The 19258-nt window shown below is 33.0% G+C and overlaps 2 protein-coding genes across 2 annotated transcripts in view; one reads left to right on the forward strand and one right to left on the reverse strand.

The window, feature by feature from the left end:
- Nucleotides 1–91: 91 nt before the first annotated feature.
- LOC102809959 (mitochondrial ribosome-associated GTPase 1-like) lies at nucleotides 92–16077 on the reverse strand. The gene is made up of 11 exons (XM_006813498.3): nucleotides 15946–16077; nucleotides 14830–14950; nucleotides 13751–13815; nucleotides 13109–13213; nucleotides 12891–12977; nucleotides 12411–12558; nucleotides 11374–11435; nucleotides 5400–5496; nucleotides 3704–3785; nucleotides 3274–3380; nucleotides 92–598 (listed from the first exon to the last, which is right to left on the reverse strand). Exons 2-11 carry the CDS (start codon nucleotides 14942–14944, stop codon nucleotides 498–500), a joined length of 969 nt encoding a protein of 322 aa, XP_006813561.1. The 5' UTR covers nucleotides 14945–14950; nucleotides 15946–16077; the 3' UTR covers nucleotides 92–497.
- Nucleotides 16078–16120: 43 nt separating this feature from the next.
- LOC102810294 (telomerase protein component 1-like) overlaps nucleotides 16121–19258 on the forward strand; it is a 40874-nt gene continuing 37736 nt past the window's right edge. Inside the window, exons 1-4 of the mRNA XM_085503367.1 lie at nucleotides 16121–16174; nucleotides 17685–17899; nucleotides 18539–18607; nucleotides 18727–18833. Of these exons, the coding sequence (XP_085359493.1) occupies nucleotides 17702–17899; nucleotides 18539–18607; nucleotides 18727–18833 (374 nt within the window). The 5' untranslated portion in view covers nucleotides 16121–16174; nucleotides 17685–17701. The remainder of the gene's footprint in view (nucleotides 16175–17684; nucleotides 17900–18538; nucleotides 18608–18726; nucleotides 18834–19258) is intronic.

Below are 19258 nucleotides of genomic sequence, written 5' to 3' on the forward strand. Positions count from 1 at the left end.
AAAAAGTATTCTACAGTATATCACAAAAAGTTCAACAACATTTTGAACTGACATGACAGGAATTTTAAATAAAAGACTACATTTGAAACGCTTGTATCTCTTGGCATTAATTCCTGTTAAATAAGTTGACGTTTAATTTAAAAAAAATCTATATATTACTTGTCGGTATCCAATTAGTCCTCTCCTTGAAATTTATTTGTGGAAAACCGTGATAGTTATTTCTTCATGGTGATATGATTTACTGCTGGTGAACCATTTCCTGGTGTACATTTGTTTTGCATTTCTTAAATTGTTCTCTACACTATTCAACACACGTACAAGCAGAGTTTATTTAATAACCAGTAGATGCACCACAAATGAAACCAGTTCCATATCATCATTCCCGGAACTTCTTGTCAAACCTGCTGTACTTGTAATCAGTCTATAACAACTTTGTTAATTCTCATCAAAATATTCAAGAGAATGTTTTATACAGTACAACTGCTGGAAATGAAGCATCAGTCCAAGTCTATGATGTGTTTACCAAGACGTCCTTGTCGGAATAGTCTTAGAATGTAGTTTGCAGACGCATCTAAATTAGGTCTTAATTCTCGGGAACCTAGGGAGACAAAAATATAGCTGGTTAACTCTTTGAATCCCAAAGTCACTGTTCATAAAAAAGAAAACTTCTCTCAGGACTAGGAAATTGTCATTTGGTCCAAAATTAATGAAGAAATAATACACAAAATTGTTCTTGCACAACTCTTTGCAGTTTTAGCACAACATTTGTTGCTGTAATGAAAAGTATGTGAATTGTAGATCAGTTTTGTACAATGCAGTCTTCTAAATTGTTGCTATGGAGAGCAGTGCAGCGCCACCAAGTGGCATGATTATTAGTGACCCAGTTTTTAGTTTTCAATTACTGTGGAATACTTTATTTTTGCTGGAATTAATTTTCGCTGAAAAGGCTTTTTGGGCATTTTGTATGGAATTTTTTGTCACTCATTTTTGATGAGTTTAATGTGAAATATAGGAAAAAAAGGATATTCGCTGGATTTTATTTTCCCGGGATCATCCCTTCAGCGAAAATAAATTCTAAGCGAAAATAAAGTATTCTACAGTATAGTAAAATATATTGTAAAGATGGCAAACTTTGGTTAGAAATACGACTAGAGATCAATTATTGATAATACTTGGTTGTACTAAGTTACAAACAAAATTAACTTCAGTGGCTGAGTATGATTTAAAAATGGATACATGTTTGTTTTTCAGATCAATTGTGATACATGTATGCATTTTTTTGAATTGTTATTTCATGGCATGAAGTGACCCAACTCCATCTGGTACCAATGCAATGCCATTACATACCTACTTGATGCCGTCACTTAACAATCTGTTTGGTACACATTTGATGCCATGTACTGACCACATAACCATTATGTACCAAATCAGTGCCATCTGGTACAAACCAAAATGCCATCATGTACCAACCCAATGTCATCTGGTACAAACCAAAATGTCATCTGGTACTAACCCGATACCATCATGTACCAACTCAATGCCATCTGGTACCAACCAAAATGCCATCATGAACCAAATCAATGCCATCTGGTACCAACCAAAATGCCATCATATACCAAATCAATGCCATCTGGTACCAACCAAAATGCCATCATGCACCAACTCAATGCCATCTGGTACCAACCAAAACGCCATCTGGTACCAACCAAAACGCCATCATGTACCAACTCAATGCCATCTGGTATCAACCAAAACGCCATCATGGACCAACTCAATGCCATCTGGTACAAACCAAAATGCCATCTGGTACCAACTCAATGCCATCTGGTACCAACCAAAATGCCATCATATACCAAATCAATGCCATATGGTACCAACCAAAATGCCATCATGCACCAACTCAATGCCATCTGGTACCAACCAAAACGCCATCTGGTACCAACCAAAACGCCATCTGGTACCAACCAAAACGCCATCATGTACCAACTCAATGCCATCTGGTATCAACCAAAACGCCATCATGGACCAACTCAATGCCATCTGGTACAAACCAAAACGCCATCATGTACCAACTCAATGCCATCTGGTACCAACCAAAATGCCATCATGAACCAAATCAATGCCATCTGGTACCAACCAAAATGCCATCATATACCAAATCAATGCCATCTGGTACCAACCAAAATGCCATCATGCACCAACTCAATGCCATCTGGTACCAACCAAAACGCCATCTGGTACCAACCAAAACGCCATCATGTACCAACTCAATGCCATCTGGTATCAACCAAAACGCCATCATGGACCAACTCAATGCCATCTGGTACCAACCAAAATGCCATCATATACCAAATCAATGCCATCTGGTACCAACCAAAATGCCATCTGATACCAACCTGGTACCATCATGTACCAACTCAATGCCATCTGGTACCAACCAAAATGCCATCTGATACCAACCTGGTACCATCATGTACCAACTCAATGCCATCTGGTACCAACCCGATATCATCAAGTACTAACTTAGTGCCATCTGATACCAATCCAATACCATCCTGTACCAACTCAACGCCATCTGGTATCAACCCGATATCAAGTACTAACTTAGCTCCATCTGATACTAATCCAATACCATCCTGTACCAACTCAACGCCATCTGGTATCAACCCGATATCAAGTACTAACTTAGCGCCATCTGATACCAATCCAATACCATCATGTACCAACTCAACGCCATCTGGTATCAACCCGATATCATCAAGTACTAACTTAGCGCCATCTGATACCAATCCAATACCATCATGTACCAACTCAACGCCATCTGGTATCAACCCGATATCAAGTACTAACTTAGCTCCATCTGATACCAATCCAATACCATCCTGTACCAACTCAACGCCATCTGGTATCAACCCGATATCATCAAGTACTAACTTAGCGCCATCTGATACCAATCCAATACCATCATGTACCAACTCAACGCCATCTGGTATCAACCCGATATCATCAAGTACTAACTTAGCGCCATCTGATACCAATCCATTACCATCATGTACCAACTCAACGCCATCTGGTATCAACCCGATATCATCATGTACCAACTCAACGCCATCTGGTACAAACCAAAATGCCATCATGTACCAAATCAATGCCATCATGTACCAAATCAATGCCATCTGGTACAAACCAAAATGCCATCATGTACCAAGCCAATGTCCTCACACACCAACCAAAATGCCATTATGTACCAACTCCACACCATCTGGAACCTACCATCTAAAGTCTTAAAGTACTGCATCTTTCCTGCCTTTTTGGCCAAGTGTGTCATTAAAAATATGATATCATCTGTTGGTTCTTCCAATTCAAACTCCTCTACATACCTAAAAGGCAGAAAAACAAATCGTAAAATCATAATCATATTTTTTTGGGTGGCTGAAATAGAATCACAGCCATGCAGATAAAATGTGTTTTTTTGCTGACCATATAGTGTTGTTATCTCACTGAAGTTAAAGTCTTTGAAGTTCACAAACGACAACACTAAACATCATTCCTTGGATTACAAACTATAACAGAGTTCATCACTGTTCTTTACGAAATCAACTAATTTGTAAACCAATTGGACCGTAACTTTGCGATTAACTGCAGGGTGCCAAGTTTATATCATTAAGATAATTGTATCTTGATACAATGTTATAATACTTACTCAAACTTTGAGTGTTTATTTAACCAAAACAGAAGATAATCGGCGACAACATCACAACCAATATGGTGGTCATGAAGAGTGGCTGTGAAGACAAAAATGTGATTCAAAGTTGTGTTCTGTATTCAGTCAATAAAATTCACAAAATTAAACTGGTTCACTAAGCACTGTAAACCACTTTAATAGACCATTTTCCGTTCACTGCGAGAATCACGCGTTATGCGTGAAATCGAATGTAAAAACAGGACAAACAAAGGTCATAGCGTCGTAGTAGCGTCAAACATCGCGTGGGATTCGACAAACGCGAAGTATTTTGGGGACATTTCCATGCTTAATAATGTGCTGTCCACATTTGATGATAGGCAATTTTGATTAAGTAAGGGTATTCGGAAGCAATATTCCTCTGTCGAAGATCGGCCGGTCGATGTGAGTTACGAAATAAAGAAATTCTAGTTCAAAATCAAATCAGTCGATTTTTGCGGCGCGCGTTTTTCATACATCTCGCGAGATCTCGCAATTGTACGGAAAATCACCTATTCACAGGAGACAAATTTTCCTGAATTTTGTTAGTGACTTTTTCTCCACTTATGCCATAGATCACCAAATCATGAAAATTTCTAACAGCAAAATTAAACAGTATAAAGTGACAAAGTAGTGTTCACCGTAGATTGTAGAGATGTTAAAACTAATGCAAAATCATAATTTCAATCTCCACATTTTTAGGTATTTTTCTGAAATTTCTTTATTAATTTTGAACAAAATGGACATAATTTACCATTTACTACAGGTCGTGATTAAAATTTGGAAAAAAAATGTAGAAACATTACGCAGGTTTATTTTATGAAAGATGGCAAAAGTTGTCATTCAATTAGTTAAAGTCATCGTACACTAAAAACTACAAGTGTTTGTCAGATTAATTCTACTGTAAATATATAAATACAACAATAATGAACAAGCAGCCTGTTGGCTGAGATAGCTCCGCTGTTAGCAATGCACATTACAATTAAAGAACTGAAGATATCATTAAAAAATGAACAATATCAAACTTGCTGTTTTAACAAGAATTCGAAAATATCACTTTTCACCAAAAATATTCATCAAAATTAGATAATTGCAGATATCATCACGAAATCTGAGAGAGATCCACATGTAGTACCTATACATGTATATGTAATAGCAAAGCAATCAGACTTTCTTTTTTTAACAAGAAGTCAAAAATATCTCTTTTTACCAAAAATGACAAAAATATTCATCAAAATTAGAGAATTGAAGATATCATCACAAAATGAACAAATCTGAGAGAGGACCACATGTAGTACCTATATATGTAATAGCAAAGCAATCAGACTTTCTTTTTTTAACAAGAAGTTGAAAATATCTCTTTTTACCAAAAATGACAAAAATATTCATCAAAATTAGAGAATTGAAGATATCATCATGAAATAAACAAATCTAAGAGAGGCCTACCAAGTATCAAAGCATTCAGGCTTGTAGTTTTCAAGAAGAAGTTGAAAAAGTAAAACATTGACACGGACGACAGACAATCACTCATATGATAGGCTCCACTCGACAAAGTCGACAACGGAGCTAAAAGACATATTATACAATGTATACTAAATATAAACAATAAAGATTGGTAGGAATACAAACATATTTAGGCAAAATATAGTCTTTTGCCGGGTAATTCCACATGGCTTACCACATAGTGCCAGTTTCATTCCAGCTTCTATTCCTGGAATATGTGGGTCCATAATACCTGGTGTATCCACTAAATATATTGGTGGTCTATTGCTAACCTGCAAAATAAATCATTTTAACTGATTTTTCAAATTTCAAGATGAGTATGTTAGTTATATAATACCACAGTGGGCCCTCGCTAAGTCACAAGTGTTGGGATCGAACTTATCGAGAGTGCAACTTACCGAAGGGTGTCGTGAAAGGGGGTTTATGCATTGAAAATTTATAAAAAGCACATATACAGTACAAGGGTTTATTTAAAGTACATACATTTTCTTTATTGAAACACATTACAACGTACATGTCTGCATGGATTCAATTCATTGCAGTGAGTTTTATAGAGCTTTCCACCGGTCGAGAAGTACATAAAGTTGCAACTTCATACCCCTATCGACACCTCGAGTCAGGCCGCCATCACCCTTTGTATCTCGGTACTTGACGAGCAGTAGGTATTAAGTTGTCTTTTCCAGCAAGTCTCAGAAGTATTGGGGCAGCCAATTTGCGAACTCGCTAGTGAATTGGCTAACTGCTTTGGTTTTGACTAATAATACTTCTGAGACAGCCAATTTAATACATGGTGCGACAAAACATTAGTTCTTTTTTTTTTTAAACACAATCAAATTTTTTGGGAGCCATCCAACTCCCTGTGACTTAGCCAAAACCATGACTTACTGAGGTGCGTCTTAGTGAGGGGGTAGTAGAGGTATACTAGTTATACTACATGGTGTATACATGTATGAAGTGATATATTTATACTATATGGTGTTTATGGTGTGTATACTAGTTACACTACAGGGTGTATATAAAGGGGTGTATTTATACTACATGGTGTATATAAAGTGATATATTTATATTATATAGTGTATATAAAGTGGTGTATTTATACTACATGGTGTATATGAAATTATGTATATTATACTATATAGTGTTTATGGTGTGTATACTAGTTACACTACAGGGTGTATATGAAGGGGTGTATTTATACTACATGGTGTATATGAATTGATGTATATTATACTATATAGTGTGTATGGTGTGTATACTAGTTACACTACAGGGTGTATTTAAAGTGGTGTATTTATACTACATGGTGTATATGAAGTGATGTATATTATACTATATAGTGTTTATGATGTGTATACTAGTTACACTACAGGGAGTATATAAAGTGGTGTATTTATACTACATGTGTATATAAAGTGATATATTTATACTACGTGGTGTATATAAAGTGGTGTATTTATACTACAGGGTGTATATAAAGTGGTGTATTTATACTACAGGGTGTATATAAAGTGGTGTATTTATACTACAGGGTGTATATAAAGTAGTGTATTTATACTACATGGTGTATATAAAGTGATATATTTATACTATATGGTGTATATAAAGTGGTGTATTTATACTACATGGTGTATATGAAATGATGTATATTATACTATATAGTGTTTATGGTGTGTATACTAGTTACACTACAGGGTGTATATGAAGGGGTGTATTTATACTACCTGGTGTATATGAATTGATGTATATTATACTATATAGTGTTTATGGTGTGTATACTAGTTACACTACATGGTGTATATAAAGGGCTGTATTTATACTACATGGTGTATATAAAGGGGTGTATTTATACTACATGGTGTATATAAAGGGCTGTATTTATACTAAATGGTGTATATGAAGTGATGTATATTATACTATATAGTGTTTATGATGTGTATACTAGTTACACTACAGGGAGTATATAAAGTGGTGTATTTATACTACATGTGTATATAAAGTGACATATTTATACTACATGGTGTATATAAAGTGGCGTATTTATACTACATGGTGTATATGAAGTGATGTATATTATACTATATAGTGTTTATGATGTGTATACTAGTTACACTACAGGGTGTATTTAAAGTGGTGTATTTATACTACATGGTGTATATGAAGTGATGTATATTATACTATATAGTGTTTATGGTGTGTATACTAGTTACACTACATGGTGTATATAAAGGGCTGTATTTATACTACATGGTGTATATAAAGGGGTGTATTTATACTACATGGTGTATATAAAGGGCTGTATATTATACTATATAGTGTTTATGATGTGTATACTAGTTACACTACAGGGAGTATATAAAGTGGTGTATTTATACTACATGGTGTATATAAAGGGGTGTATTTATACTACATGGTGTATATAAAGGGCTGTATTTATACTAAATGGTGTATATGAAGTGATGTATATTATACTATATAGTGTTTATGATGTGTATACTAGTTACACTACAGGGAGTATATAAAGTGGTGTATTTATACTACATGTGTATATAAAGTGACATATTTATACTACATGGTGTATATAAAGTGGCGTATTTATACTACATGGTGTATATGAAGTGATGTATATTATACTATATAATGTTTATGATGTGTATACTAGTTACACTACAGGGTGAATATAAAGTGGTGTATTTATACTACATGTGTATATAAAGTGACAATATGGTGTATATAAAGTGGTGTATTTATACTACATGGTGTATATGAAGTGATGTATATTATACTATATAGTGTTTATGATGTGTATACTAGTTACACTACAGGGTGTATTTAAAGTGGTGTATTTATACTACATGGTGTATATGAAGTGATGTATATTATATAGTGTTTATGATGTGTATACTAGTTACACTACAGGATGTATTTAAAGTGGTGTATTTATACTACATGGTGTATATGAAGTGATGTATATTATACTATATAGTGTTTATGATGTGTATACTAGTTACACTACAGGGAGTATATAAAGTGGTGTATTTATACTACATGTGTATATAAAGTGATATATTTATACTATGTGGTGTATATAAAGTGGTGTATTTATACTACAGGGTGTATATAAAGTGGTGTATTTATACTACAAGGTGTATATAAAGTGGTGTATTTATACTACAGGGTGTAAATAAAGTGGTGTATTTATACTACATGGTGTATATAAAGTGATATATTTATACTATATGGTGTATATAAAGTGGTGTATTTATACTACATGGTGTATATGAAATGATGTATATTATACTATATAGTGTTTATGGTGTGTATACTAGTTACACTACAGGGTGTATATGAAGGGGTTTATTTATACTACCTGGTGTATATGAATTGATGTATATTATACTATATAGTGTTTATGGTGTGTATACTAGTTACACTACATGGTGTATATAAAGGGCTGTATTTATACTACATGGTGTATATAAAGGGGTGTATTTATACTACATGGTGTATATAAAGGGCTGTATTTATACTAAATGGTGTATATGAAGTGATGTATATTATACTATATAGTGTTTATGATGTGTATACTAGTTACACTACAGGGAGTATATAAAGTGGTGTATTTATACTACATGTGTATATAAAGTGACATATTTATACTACATGGTGTATATAAAGTGGCGTATTTATACTACATGGTGTATATGAAGTGATGTATATTATACTATATAGTGTTTATGATGTGTATACTAGTTACACTACAGGGTGTATTTAAAGTGGTGTATTTATACTACATGGTGTATATGAAGTGATGTATATTATACTATATAGAGTTTATGATGTGTAAACTAGTTACACTACAGGGTGTATATAAAGCGGTGTATTTATACTACATGTGTATATGAATTGATGTATATTATACTATATAGTGTTTATGGTGTGTATACTAGTTACACTACATGGTGTATATAAAGGGCTGTATTTATACTACATGGTGTATATAAAGGGGTGTATTTATACTACATGGTGTATATGAAGTGATATATTTATACTATATGGTGTATATAAAGTGGTGTATTTATATTACATGGTGTATATGAAGTGATGTATATTATGCTATATAGTGTTTATGATGTGTATACTAGTTACACTACAGGGTGAATATAAAGTGGTGTATTTATACTACATGTGTATATAAAGTGACATATTTATACTATATGGTGTATATAAAGTGGTGTATTTATACTACATGGTGTATATGAAGTGATGTATATTATACTATATAGTGTTTATGATGTGTATACTAGTTACACTACAGGGTGTATTTAAAGTGGTGTATTTATACTACATGGTGTATATGAAGTGATGTATATTATATTATATAGTGTTTATGATGTGTATACTAGTTACACTACAGGGTGTATTTAAAGTGGTGTATTTATACTACATGGTGTATATGAAGTGATGTATATTATACTATATAATGTTTATGATGTGTATACTAGTTACACTACAGGGAGTATATAAAGTGGTGTATTTATACTACATGTGTATATAAAGTGACATATTTATACTATATGGTGTATATAAAGTGGTGTATTTATACTACAGGGTGTATATAAAGTGGTGTATTTATACTACAGGGTGTATATAAAGTGGTGTATTTATACTACAGGGTGTATATAAAGTGGTGTATTTATACTACATGGTGTATATAAAGTGATATATTTATACTATATGGTGTATATAAAGTGGTGTATTTATACTACATGGTGTATATGAAGTGATGTATATTATACTATATAGTGTTTATGATGTGTATACTAGTTACACTACAGGGTGTATATAAAGCGGTGTATTTATACTACATGTGTATATAAAGTGACATATTTATACTATATGGTGTATATAAAGTGGTGTATTTATACTACATGTGTATATGAATTGATGTATATTATACTATATAGTGTTTATGGTGTGTATACTAGTTACACTACATGGTGTATATAAAGGGCTGTATTTATACTACATGGTGTATATAAAGGGGTGTATTTATACTACATGGTGTATATGAAGTGATATATTTATACTATATGGTGTATATAAAGTGGTGTATTTATATTACATGGTGTATATGAAGTGATGTATATTATACTATATAGTGTTTATGATGTGTATACTAGTTACACTACAGGGTGAATATAAAGTGGTGTATTTATACTACATGTGTATATAAAGTGACATATTTATACTATATGGTGTATATAAAGTGGTGTATTTATACTACATGGTGTATATGAAGTGATGTATATTATACTATATAGTGTTTATGATGTGTATACTAGTTACACTACAGGGTGTATTTAAAGTGGTGTATTTATACTACATGGTGTATATGAAGTGATGTATATTATATTATATAGTGTTTATGATGTGTATACTAGTTACACTACAGGGTGTATTTAAAGTGGTGTATTTATACTACATGGTGTATATGAAGTGATGTATATTATACTATATAATGTTTATGATGTGTATACTAGTTACACTACAGGGAGTATATAAAGTGGTGTATTTATACTACATGTGTATATAAAGTGACATATTTATACTATATGGTGTATATAAAGTGGTGTATTTATACTACAGGGTGTATATAAAGTGGTGTATTTATACTACAGGGTGTATATAAAGTGGTGTATTTATACTACAGGGTGTATATAAAGTGGTGTATTTATACTACATGGTGTATATAAAGTGATATATTTATACTATATGGTGTATATAAAGTGGTGTATTTATACTACATGGTGTATATGAAGTGATGTATATTATACTATATAGTGTTTATGATGTGTATACTAGTTACACTACAGGGTGTATATAAAGTGGCGTATTTATACTACATGGTATATATGAAGTGATGTATATTATACTATATAGTGTTTATGGTGTGTATACTAGTTACACTACAGGGTGTATTTAATGTGGTGTATTTATACTACATGGTATATATGAAGTGGTACATATTTGTTATACTATATAGTAAGTAACATACATGTAATAAGTACACACTATATAGTGCAATAATGTACATACACGATGTTTACTAATTACACTACATGGTAACGTGCCATCAAAGTCATTCTTACTTGTATATCTTTGAGTACACCCCTTGTAATGCCTGGAATTGCTCCAACTCTAGTAGCTTTTCCTGTAATAAACAGAACATACAAGACTTGAAATTATAAATACCACATGTCAGTTCATATAATGTTTACAAATCTACTCAATATTTCACCAGTGCTTGATATTACTGCCCGCCCGGTATTCAGTCGGGGTGGTGAAAATCTCATATTACTAGCTCTGTGGTCGGGTAGACTTTTTGAGAAAATATCACAAAATGTCTATGGATGTATGACGTAGTACATCAACATGTAAAACAGGTATAAACAACAACAATCCATGAAAGATGCATGATTTAGCGAACTCCCAGACTAAGTGTGATTTAGTGAATGCTCAGGCTATGCATGATTTCAGTGAACTCTCAATATCCGTGAGTTCCAGTTGATCCAAACTTTTCAGAGCTGGAGTTGACATTCAATTCATCAATGAAATAAACATCATCATAGAAAGCCTCAATTTATAGAAGGCAAGAGGAAGAAAACTTTAAACATTATACAATAGCGAGATGAGGCAGCAGAAGAGCGGACGGCAGCAACACAAGTGGCACAGGAGGAGGAGGCCTCAAATTTTACTAGATTGCCTGATGTAGATGCTCGGTCTTAATGAATTAGATTTTTCTGACTTGAATGAAAGTCACTGCAGAGACAATGATTGAATAAATTGTAGTGAAATGATTGAAAATAAATAAAATATTTAAAACATAAACAGGGCTGGTAAATTGTTAGCAGGGCTTGCAAGTTTTTAAAGTTACCTGTCCTGTTGACTCGTAATACATTATGCCAAATTTTAAACACTGATTCCACTGAGTATTTGATTTGACATATATAGAAGGTGATCAGTGCAGATAAAACAGTTTAAAGTTTCAAGGTTATTTTGCTGAATTACCCTTTTATTGGTGCTTATAGCAATCAAACTATGTTATTATGTGATTTTACGGGTAGACATAGTAAAACTATGACAGTCACCAGTTTTCACAATTTACCAATGACGAAATGTTACTTACCTTTTTTGAGATGCATTCTTCTCATTGCGTTAATAACCGATGACTTACCAACGTTGGGAATACCAACGACCATCAGGTTGTAATTTTCTTCCTCACTTCGCTGATATCGTTCACTTTCTTCAATCATCTCAGTAACATGTTTTACAACCTTCCAAAAAAAAACATTATCTCCTATTAAATCATATTCAACTTAAATCATTTTTACCGGTAACTCCAGTGTTAGAAATGCAAATTTCACAAGCAATCTGAACAAATCCTGACGAGTTCACATGAGGTACCTACATATACAAAAATAAAGCAATTGGATGATCGGGTTTTAAGACAAAGTCTGAAGTCGATGCCGATGGACAATCAGGAATATGATTATTTCTGCTCGACGAAGAATTGGTAGTATCCAACCAATGGTTTCAGAAAAGAATCATTCAGACAGATTAATATGCAAACAAGACAAGAACTGATGCAATCATTACACATACTCACATGTTTAATTGTTCTACTTTCTTGTTTATTGCAATTTGTAAATAAAACATTGTCAACTCCTTGCTCCGCAAGTTTGCTTTTTATTTCCTTCAGAATAAATTATTATAAGTTAGAATAAATATGTGCAAGATGAAAATAAGAATTTATTTATTATTCATATTATTTCCATACTCTGTCAATGTTGTTGCACGAAGTAATATTTAAGTTTGTGTTCTTACGTTTCTTTTAGACAAATCTATCAAATCCATTTTATTGAGAACCAGTAGATGTGGCTTAACACCAAGTAACTTTTTAAACATTGGATTACGACCCGTCAAAGGAATGTGATACATAAAAGTCAAGAAAAATAATAATCAGAATTTTAGTTGATATTTTATCACTGGATATAATAACTGTGCTATGACAGGACTGATAACTTTATGGATCACTGAATGTTTTGAATTTGTGATATACGCTACCTTACAGTCAAAGACATTCAACATATAGAAGAGAAAAGAGATAACAAACAAACATACATAATAATCTGCACTACTTTGCTACAATAAACCAGTGTTAGATCACTGTCAGCCAACATTACATGCAACTTCAGCTTCAGTAGTTTATATTTATTTTTTAGTTCAAAACTTGAAAAGCATTGGCATGGCACATGATTCACTGAATATTTTATTTCACAACAAGACATATTTTGGCACTGCTTGTCACAAGCTGTCAAAAAAAATGGTAATTTTGTAGCCGAGGATGAACTACAACCCCAAGTGAACTTCAACTCTAAGTGAACCTGACCTCAAGTGAACTATGAACCCCAGTTATCAAATCTAACAAATTTCTGGCAACATAACAATAATATAGAAAAAGGATATTCTTGCATCGTGTACTTCTAAAACACAGTCCATTTTTCTGAGCATAGCCTGCATCTTCTTCATGCCTGAAATAAACACATAGTAAATGCATCAGTAATCTTGAAATTACAAGTTGCTGAGGTTACATTTTAATACTTCAACGAAATACTAATGTATTTCAGCATTTTTTAAAATACAGAATCATTTGTATATATTTTGCCAATTAGAGGAAATAATATGGAACAAACTTAGTAAATATATATACAATGTAATATGCAAATATTATAAAACTCTAGCCAAAAAAAAAAAAAAAATTTTTAGATTTATTCCTTTACAACAAGATAAGTTTCCAAAACAACATGATTTTATGTTCATACACATCTCCAGATATACCAGTAGTCTAATAACCATATTTTCGACCCACAACATCCAAGTTTTATGAGTATTACAAAGAACTTCACAAACCCTAATAAAAGTCACAATATTTATGGATTTACATCATAGATTTCAACCCTCCCAAATTGTGACAGTAAAACAGTTTTTTGGGTATAAACTGTCAACAAATAATATTTTGAAAGCAAAAACAATGATTTCAAGATTTTTGCTAGGATGAGGAGAGGATGTCAGATCAGACTCTCCCGAATAAAGGCATTGAATCAAAACTACCTGAGTCATGCACTTGTTCTCTTTTATCTATATTCATGAAATTTGCATTTAAACTGTTGTAAAACATTGTCTACATTTGATTTGTATATTATTTACAATGTATTAAATGATGCTTCTCATCTTCAACTCCATTACAATTGGAACGTAACCTGTCTTCTATTGGTATATATTTACAACAGATTTATCTGAAAATGTCGCACTACATTCAGTTACTTGAAATGTGGTACCACAGTCAATTACTGGAAATGTCATACTACAGTCAGGCACTCTGAGTACAAAATGAATCAGCATCAGTCTGAAACCAAGATAGAAGCGCTAGTCATCACAATATGGCAAGCTCAATGTGGGGCCCATGTGATGTTTTCATTTTCATAAAATTTGAATGTGGTATTTTACATTCACATAATCGTTTATACTTATGGTTTATTTCTTACCTCTAGCCATATGTGAAGGAAACCAATATGTTGTTTCTTTATGTCCAAATGTGAATGACTCTCTAAAGAGCCGACCAACCGTTGAACCGGGACTTATAATACGCCTAGTTGACATGATGACCTACCAAGATAAAATACACGTACATGCATTGAGAAGTTTAAATCAAAAACATAATATTATAAGTGTTTGATGTTTAATGAATTTTTAATTTATGAAATACATTTTTGATTTTAATGTTTGGAACAGGTGAGACTAATGACTAGCACAGTACATAGCATCACACTTAATAATAAAGTGACTGTGATAGCATAATACGTCTGTCAACCCAAAGTGTGTGAAGTCATTATAATGTTATTTACAACACAGACAGACAAAATTTAATAGTCTTGTGTAAAAAAAACATACGACCAAATTAAAATTATTAGCATTTATGTGTGCATGTTAAATATATATGAGGTTTTTACGGCAGAGGTTGATGCGACAGCATACTGTCTGAGTGCATACTTTGCAGTATCCTCGTAATAACCTTATTATTAAACATCTTTTCCTCCGAATGATACATCATGGGAATGCCAAAATCCAAAAAGTTTAGAACAGAATCAGTGAATATTTGTGTGGAGTCCGGTCAAACCCTGGTGGCAGCCATGTTTGTTTTTATTATTAAAGGACACTTACACACATAATCGCATTTCCTAATATGGTACATTTAGGATGAATACCGCAAAATTATAGCACGTTGTAACTTATGGCTTTACAGTGACAAATTTATAATAATTATCATTATTACGAAAATGATTCATACTTTTATACTTATCTATGGCAACGTTATTGTTAATGATTATATTTACAATTTGCACAGTAAATAAGGAGTAGACCATTTAGATTTGTGGTGAGGTCTCATGCCCCATGGGTGAGGTTTCTGTAACGCTCACCCTAGCCCTGCATACATGGCTCTGTTTTAGGGGGTGATATTTACAATGGGACTTCTCTGCACCGAAAAAAATCGAATCAAAACTAACACCTCCATATTCCGGCACAAACCTCTACCCATACTACCCTCCCCCAAAACTTGTGTCTCACCATCATCTATTTTAACATGCTGGCAGAATATTTACCTTTTAAGACAGTTATTCCATTATGACTTATTTCCACATTAAAAAAAACGAGTACCGTCAAATCATCATGAAATCGCCACAAAACAGCAGACTGCACGTGCACGTGACACTCACAAAACCCGGAAGACAGCCGGAAGTATTTTCGATGTACGTGTGTTGATTATTTCTTTCCTCTATTTAGTGTCATTTTAGTTTCACTTCTTCACGTTTAATTTGGGGGTGACTTCAGGTGAGTTATTTCTCATTTACTTGTCTCGGGTTTCATATGTTAACATCGATACGTAATCAGAGAGTCATTCTCCTTACAATCCTTTATTTGCGAGTAGCTGTATTTAATAATTCCAGCTGGTTGACATGGCGACAAAAAAAACGCGGTGTCAGATCAGCTGCTTTATGTGTACACCCCGGGTGTGTACCTGCATACCACCGTAAACACACACACATACATACAAACAAACAAGCTTACCTTTCACACAAATGATCGGTACAGATAATACATGTGAAATTTCTTCTGAACAGTTGTCATTAACAGATAAAAACGCACACATGTTTATTAAACGTGAGGTGACATAAAATCAGTGCGGTTACGAGCGAACTCTGCCAGTGGTAGAACTCGGCTAATGGTAGAACTCGGTTAGCAGTTGAAGATGGCCAGTAGGTCAGGCGGTGAATGGCGGGGGGGGGGGGGGGGTTAATGTTACATTTTCTATCAGATCATCATTTTATTTGTAGTCGATGTTTTACAGTACTTTTTTTCTTTTGTGCATTTTTCATTTTTTTCATGTATTTCGTTGTTATTGCTCTTAACTGATGAAAATTTATTTCAAGGATGCAATAACATTTGTTATTATTTTTATTATTATTATTATTACAGACGACCCTGAGTCATATCATATTATTTTACCGTAGTAAAATAAACTACTGTACGATACATGTACGGCAAAGATTGTTGATTTCAGTGACACAGAATCGATGTAACAATTTCTAACAAATTGAAACACAGTTCATTCGCCGACACGATGTCTGTTTTTTTGTTTGTTTGTTTTTTTAAAAAAAACATTCGTCATTGAAATCAACACGAAGCGATCATGCCAGTTATTGAAATTAAAAAAACAATATAGTGAAGTGGTACCTGAAAATGAAATGACACTATGTAAAACAAATGAAACAAACATGAAAGAGGATGATACTTGTTGATCCGTTACCCTGGTTCTATCATTCCTCAAACACTTCACACCACAGCGATTCCATCTGGCCGAGTTTGACTGTTATGATCTGGCAGATTTTGAATCTTGCCGAGTTTGACTGTATTAATCAGTACATGTCATGGCTTCTTGAAAAAGAAATTAGAATTACTGTGGTCTTATTATTGACAGTTGTGACATTTGTGTGAAATATCATTGCTGGTATTCATGTTGAGCGTCACCATTTTATACTTACGAGAACAGTGAGAATAACAAATCATACTGTGTCATGTTTTTACTGTTGACACAACAAACCCATTTCTAGATGTTCATAAATATTCATAAACTCAAAGAGTACACCACTCAAAGACAATGACGCATATATATTTTATAAACAAATTTTAAATTATATTTTTTCTAAATTCAAAATGGCTGTTATAATACTTGACCAATCTGACTGCGTCACAGTTTGATTAAAGTTGGGTGGCTCCTACAGTGTAGTTGCATACAAACTTCAATCAATAGCCCCATCACAATGTTTTCCATTGTTTATAGGGCACTGTTGTTGAAATATGGGTTGTGGTTCTTCACATGATTACCACTACACAGTTATGCAGTCATGGGACGAAGTATCCAAGTCAGTCACAGTGAAAAAGAGATCAGTCAAAGAAAATCCAGTCATAAAACGATCCGGGTGGAAAACAGTCAGAATCTTTGTATCTTCCACTTTCCGTGATTTCTATGCAGAAAGAGAAATATTGATTAAACAGGTATAAGTTGGTTTCTTCCAATATACATGTACAGCATGATAGTAATGTCTTCCATGTAAGAGGTTTATTTACATAAAATTTAATTATATGCTGTATGGCTGTGAACTTCAAACCTTTCACAAAGTAACCCTGCATAAATTTTCCCATGTATGTATTCAAAAATCATGATTGTTATAATAATTAGGAAATTATTTGGATAGTGTCCAAGAAATCATAAAATGTGTAAATATTACAATGTGTACATCAAAAATTGTTTTTGAATTGGTTGTATATTGTTTAATTTATTTCATTTTGTGTATTATCATATTTGAATTCTTCAAAGGTGAAATTTTGTAAAGAGTTTAAAACCTGTTATGTCATGTTTGTCTTTCAATATAATGGTGTTCATGCCATCAGAATATAAAAACAAAAATTGTAGGTCACCAAAGTATTTTATCAGATACAAGATTTTGAAATGTCATAGAAAATTGTTCAAAGTGTCATTTTTACACTGTGGTCAGATTATATTCCTTCATATCTCAAAATTTTGCTCAGTGATGAAATCGTGTCACAACATCGCCTCAAAGGGGATTTTTACAGTTAAATGTATTAGTTGTAACTATCCATGGAATCCTACTCAGTAATTGTTTTGTTTTGTAGGTTTTTCCAGATCTTAAGGCATGGTGTGAAAAAAGAAGATTGCATCTCGTAGAATGTGATCTCAGATGGGTGAGTTTATTTGTTTTTTCATTCGTTCGTTCGTTCGCTCACTTACTCACTCACTCATTCATTCATTGCTACTATAATATTGCTTTTTTTAATATATAATTTATTATTCTCATTACCAGGGAGTTCCTAAAGACACCACAACAGAGGAAACCTTGAGGATATGTCTTGGTGAAATAGACCGATGTTATGCTGATAATATTATGCCCTTTTTCCTCAATTTAACTGGGTAATTAAAATTTTTTTATACATATGATATATAAAAAGTGGATATCTCATTAGTGGCCGTGTAAGTTATCAAAATTTGTAATATAAGTAATATGTTTTTTACTAAACATGTTTAATAAATATGATATTGCCTGGTCACAAATTTCTACCTCTTTTGCCAACAGAAACTAACATGAAAATTGTTATTCGTTTGTATGCGACTTACATGTTTTAGCATGCTCTATCATTTGCATACAGCAACACTGGTCTTTGAACATGAATTGCAGCCAGTTTATTGAACAACAAATTAAACATAACAAATAGTTTTTGAACTTATGATTATAGCGTCACTTTGACAGCATTTAACTAAATTGTGGGCTAGTTCTAGTACATCTGAATTTGGTGTTCAAACCATTAAAGCTACAGAAGCTTTTACGAATTTCTTTT

Source organism: Saccoglossus kowalevskii, chromosome 9 (assembly GCF_978046115.1).
Source record: "Saccoglossus kowalevskii chromosome 9, keSacKowa6.1, whole genome shotgun sequence".
Taxonomy (NCBI): Eukaryota; Metazoa; Hemichordata; class Enteropneusta; family Harrimaniidae; genus Saccoglossus; species Saccoglossus kowalevskii.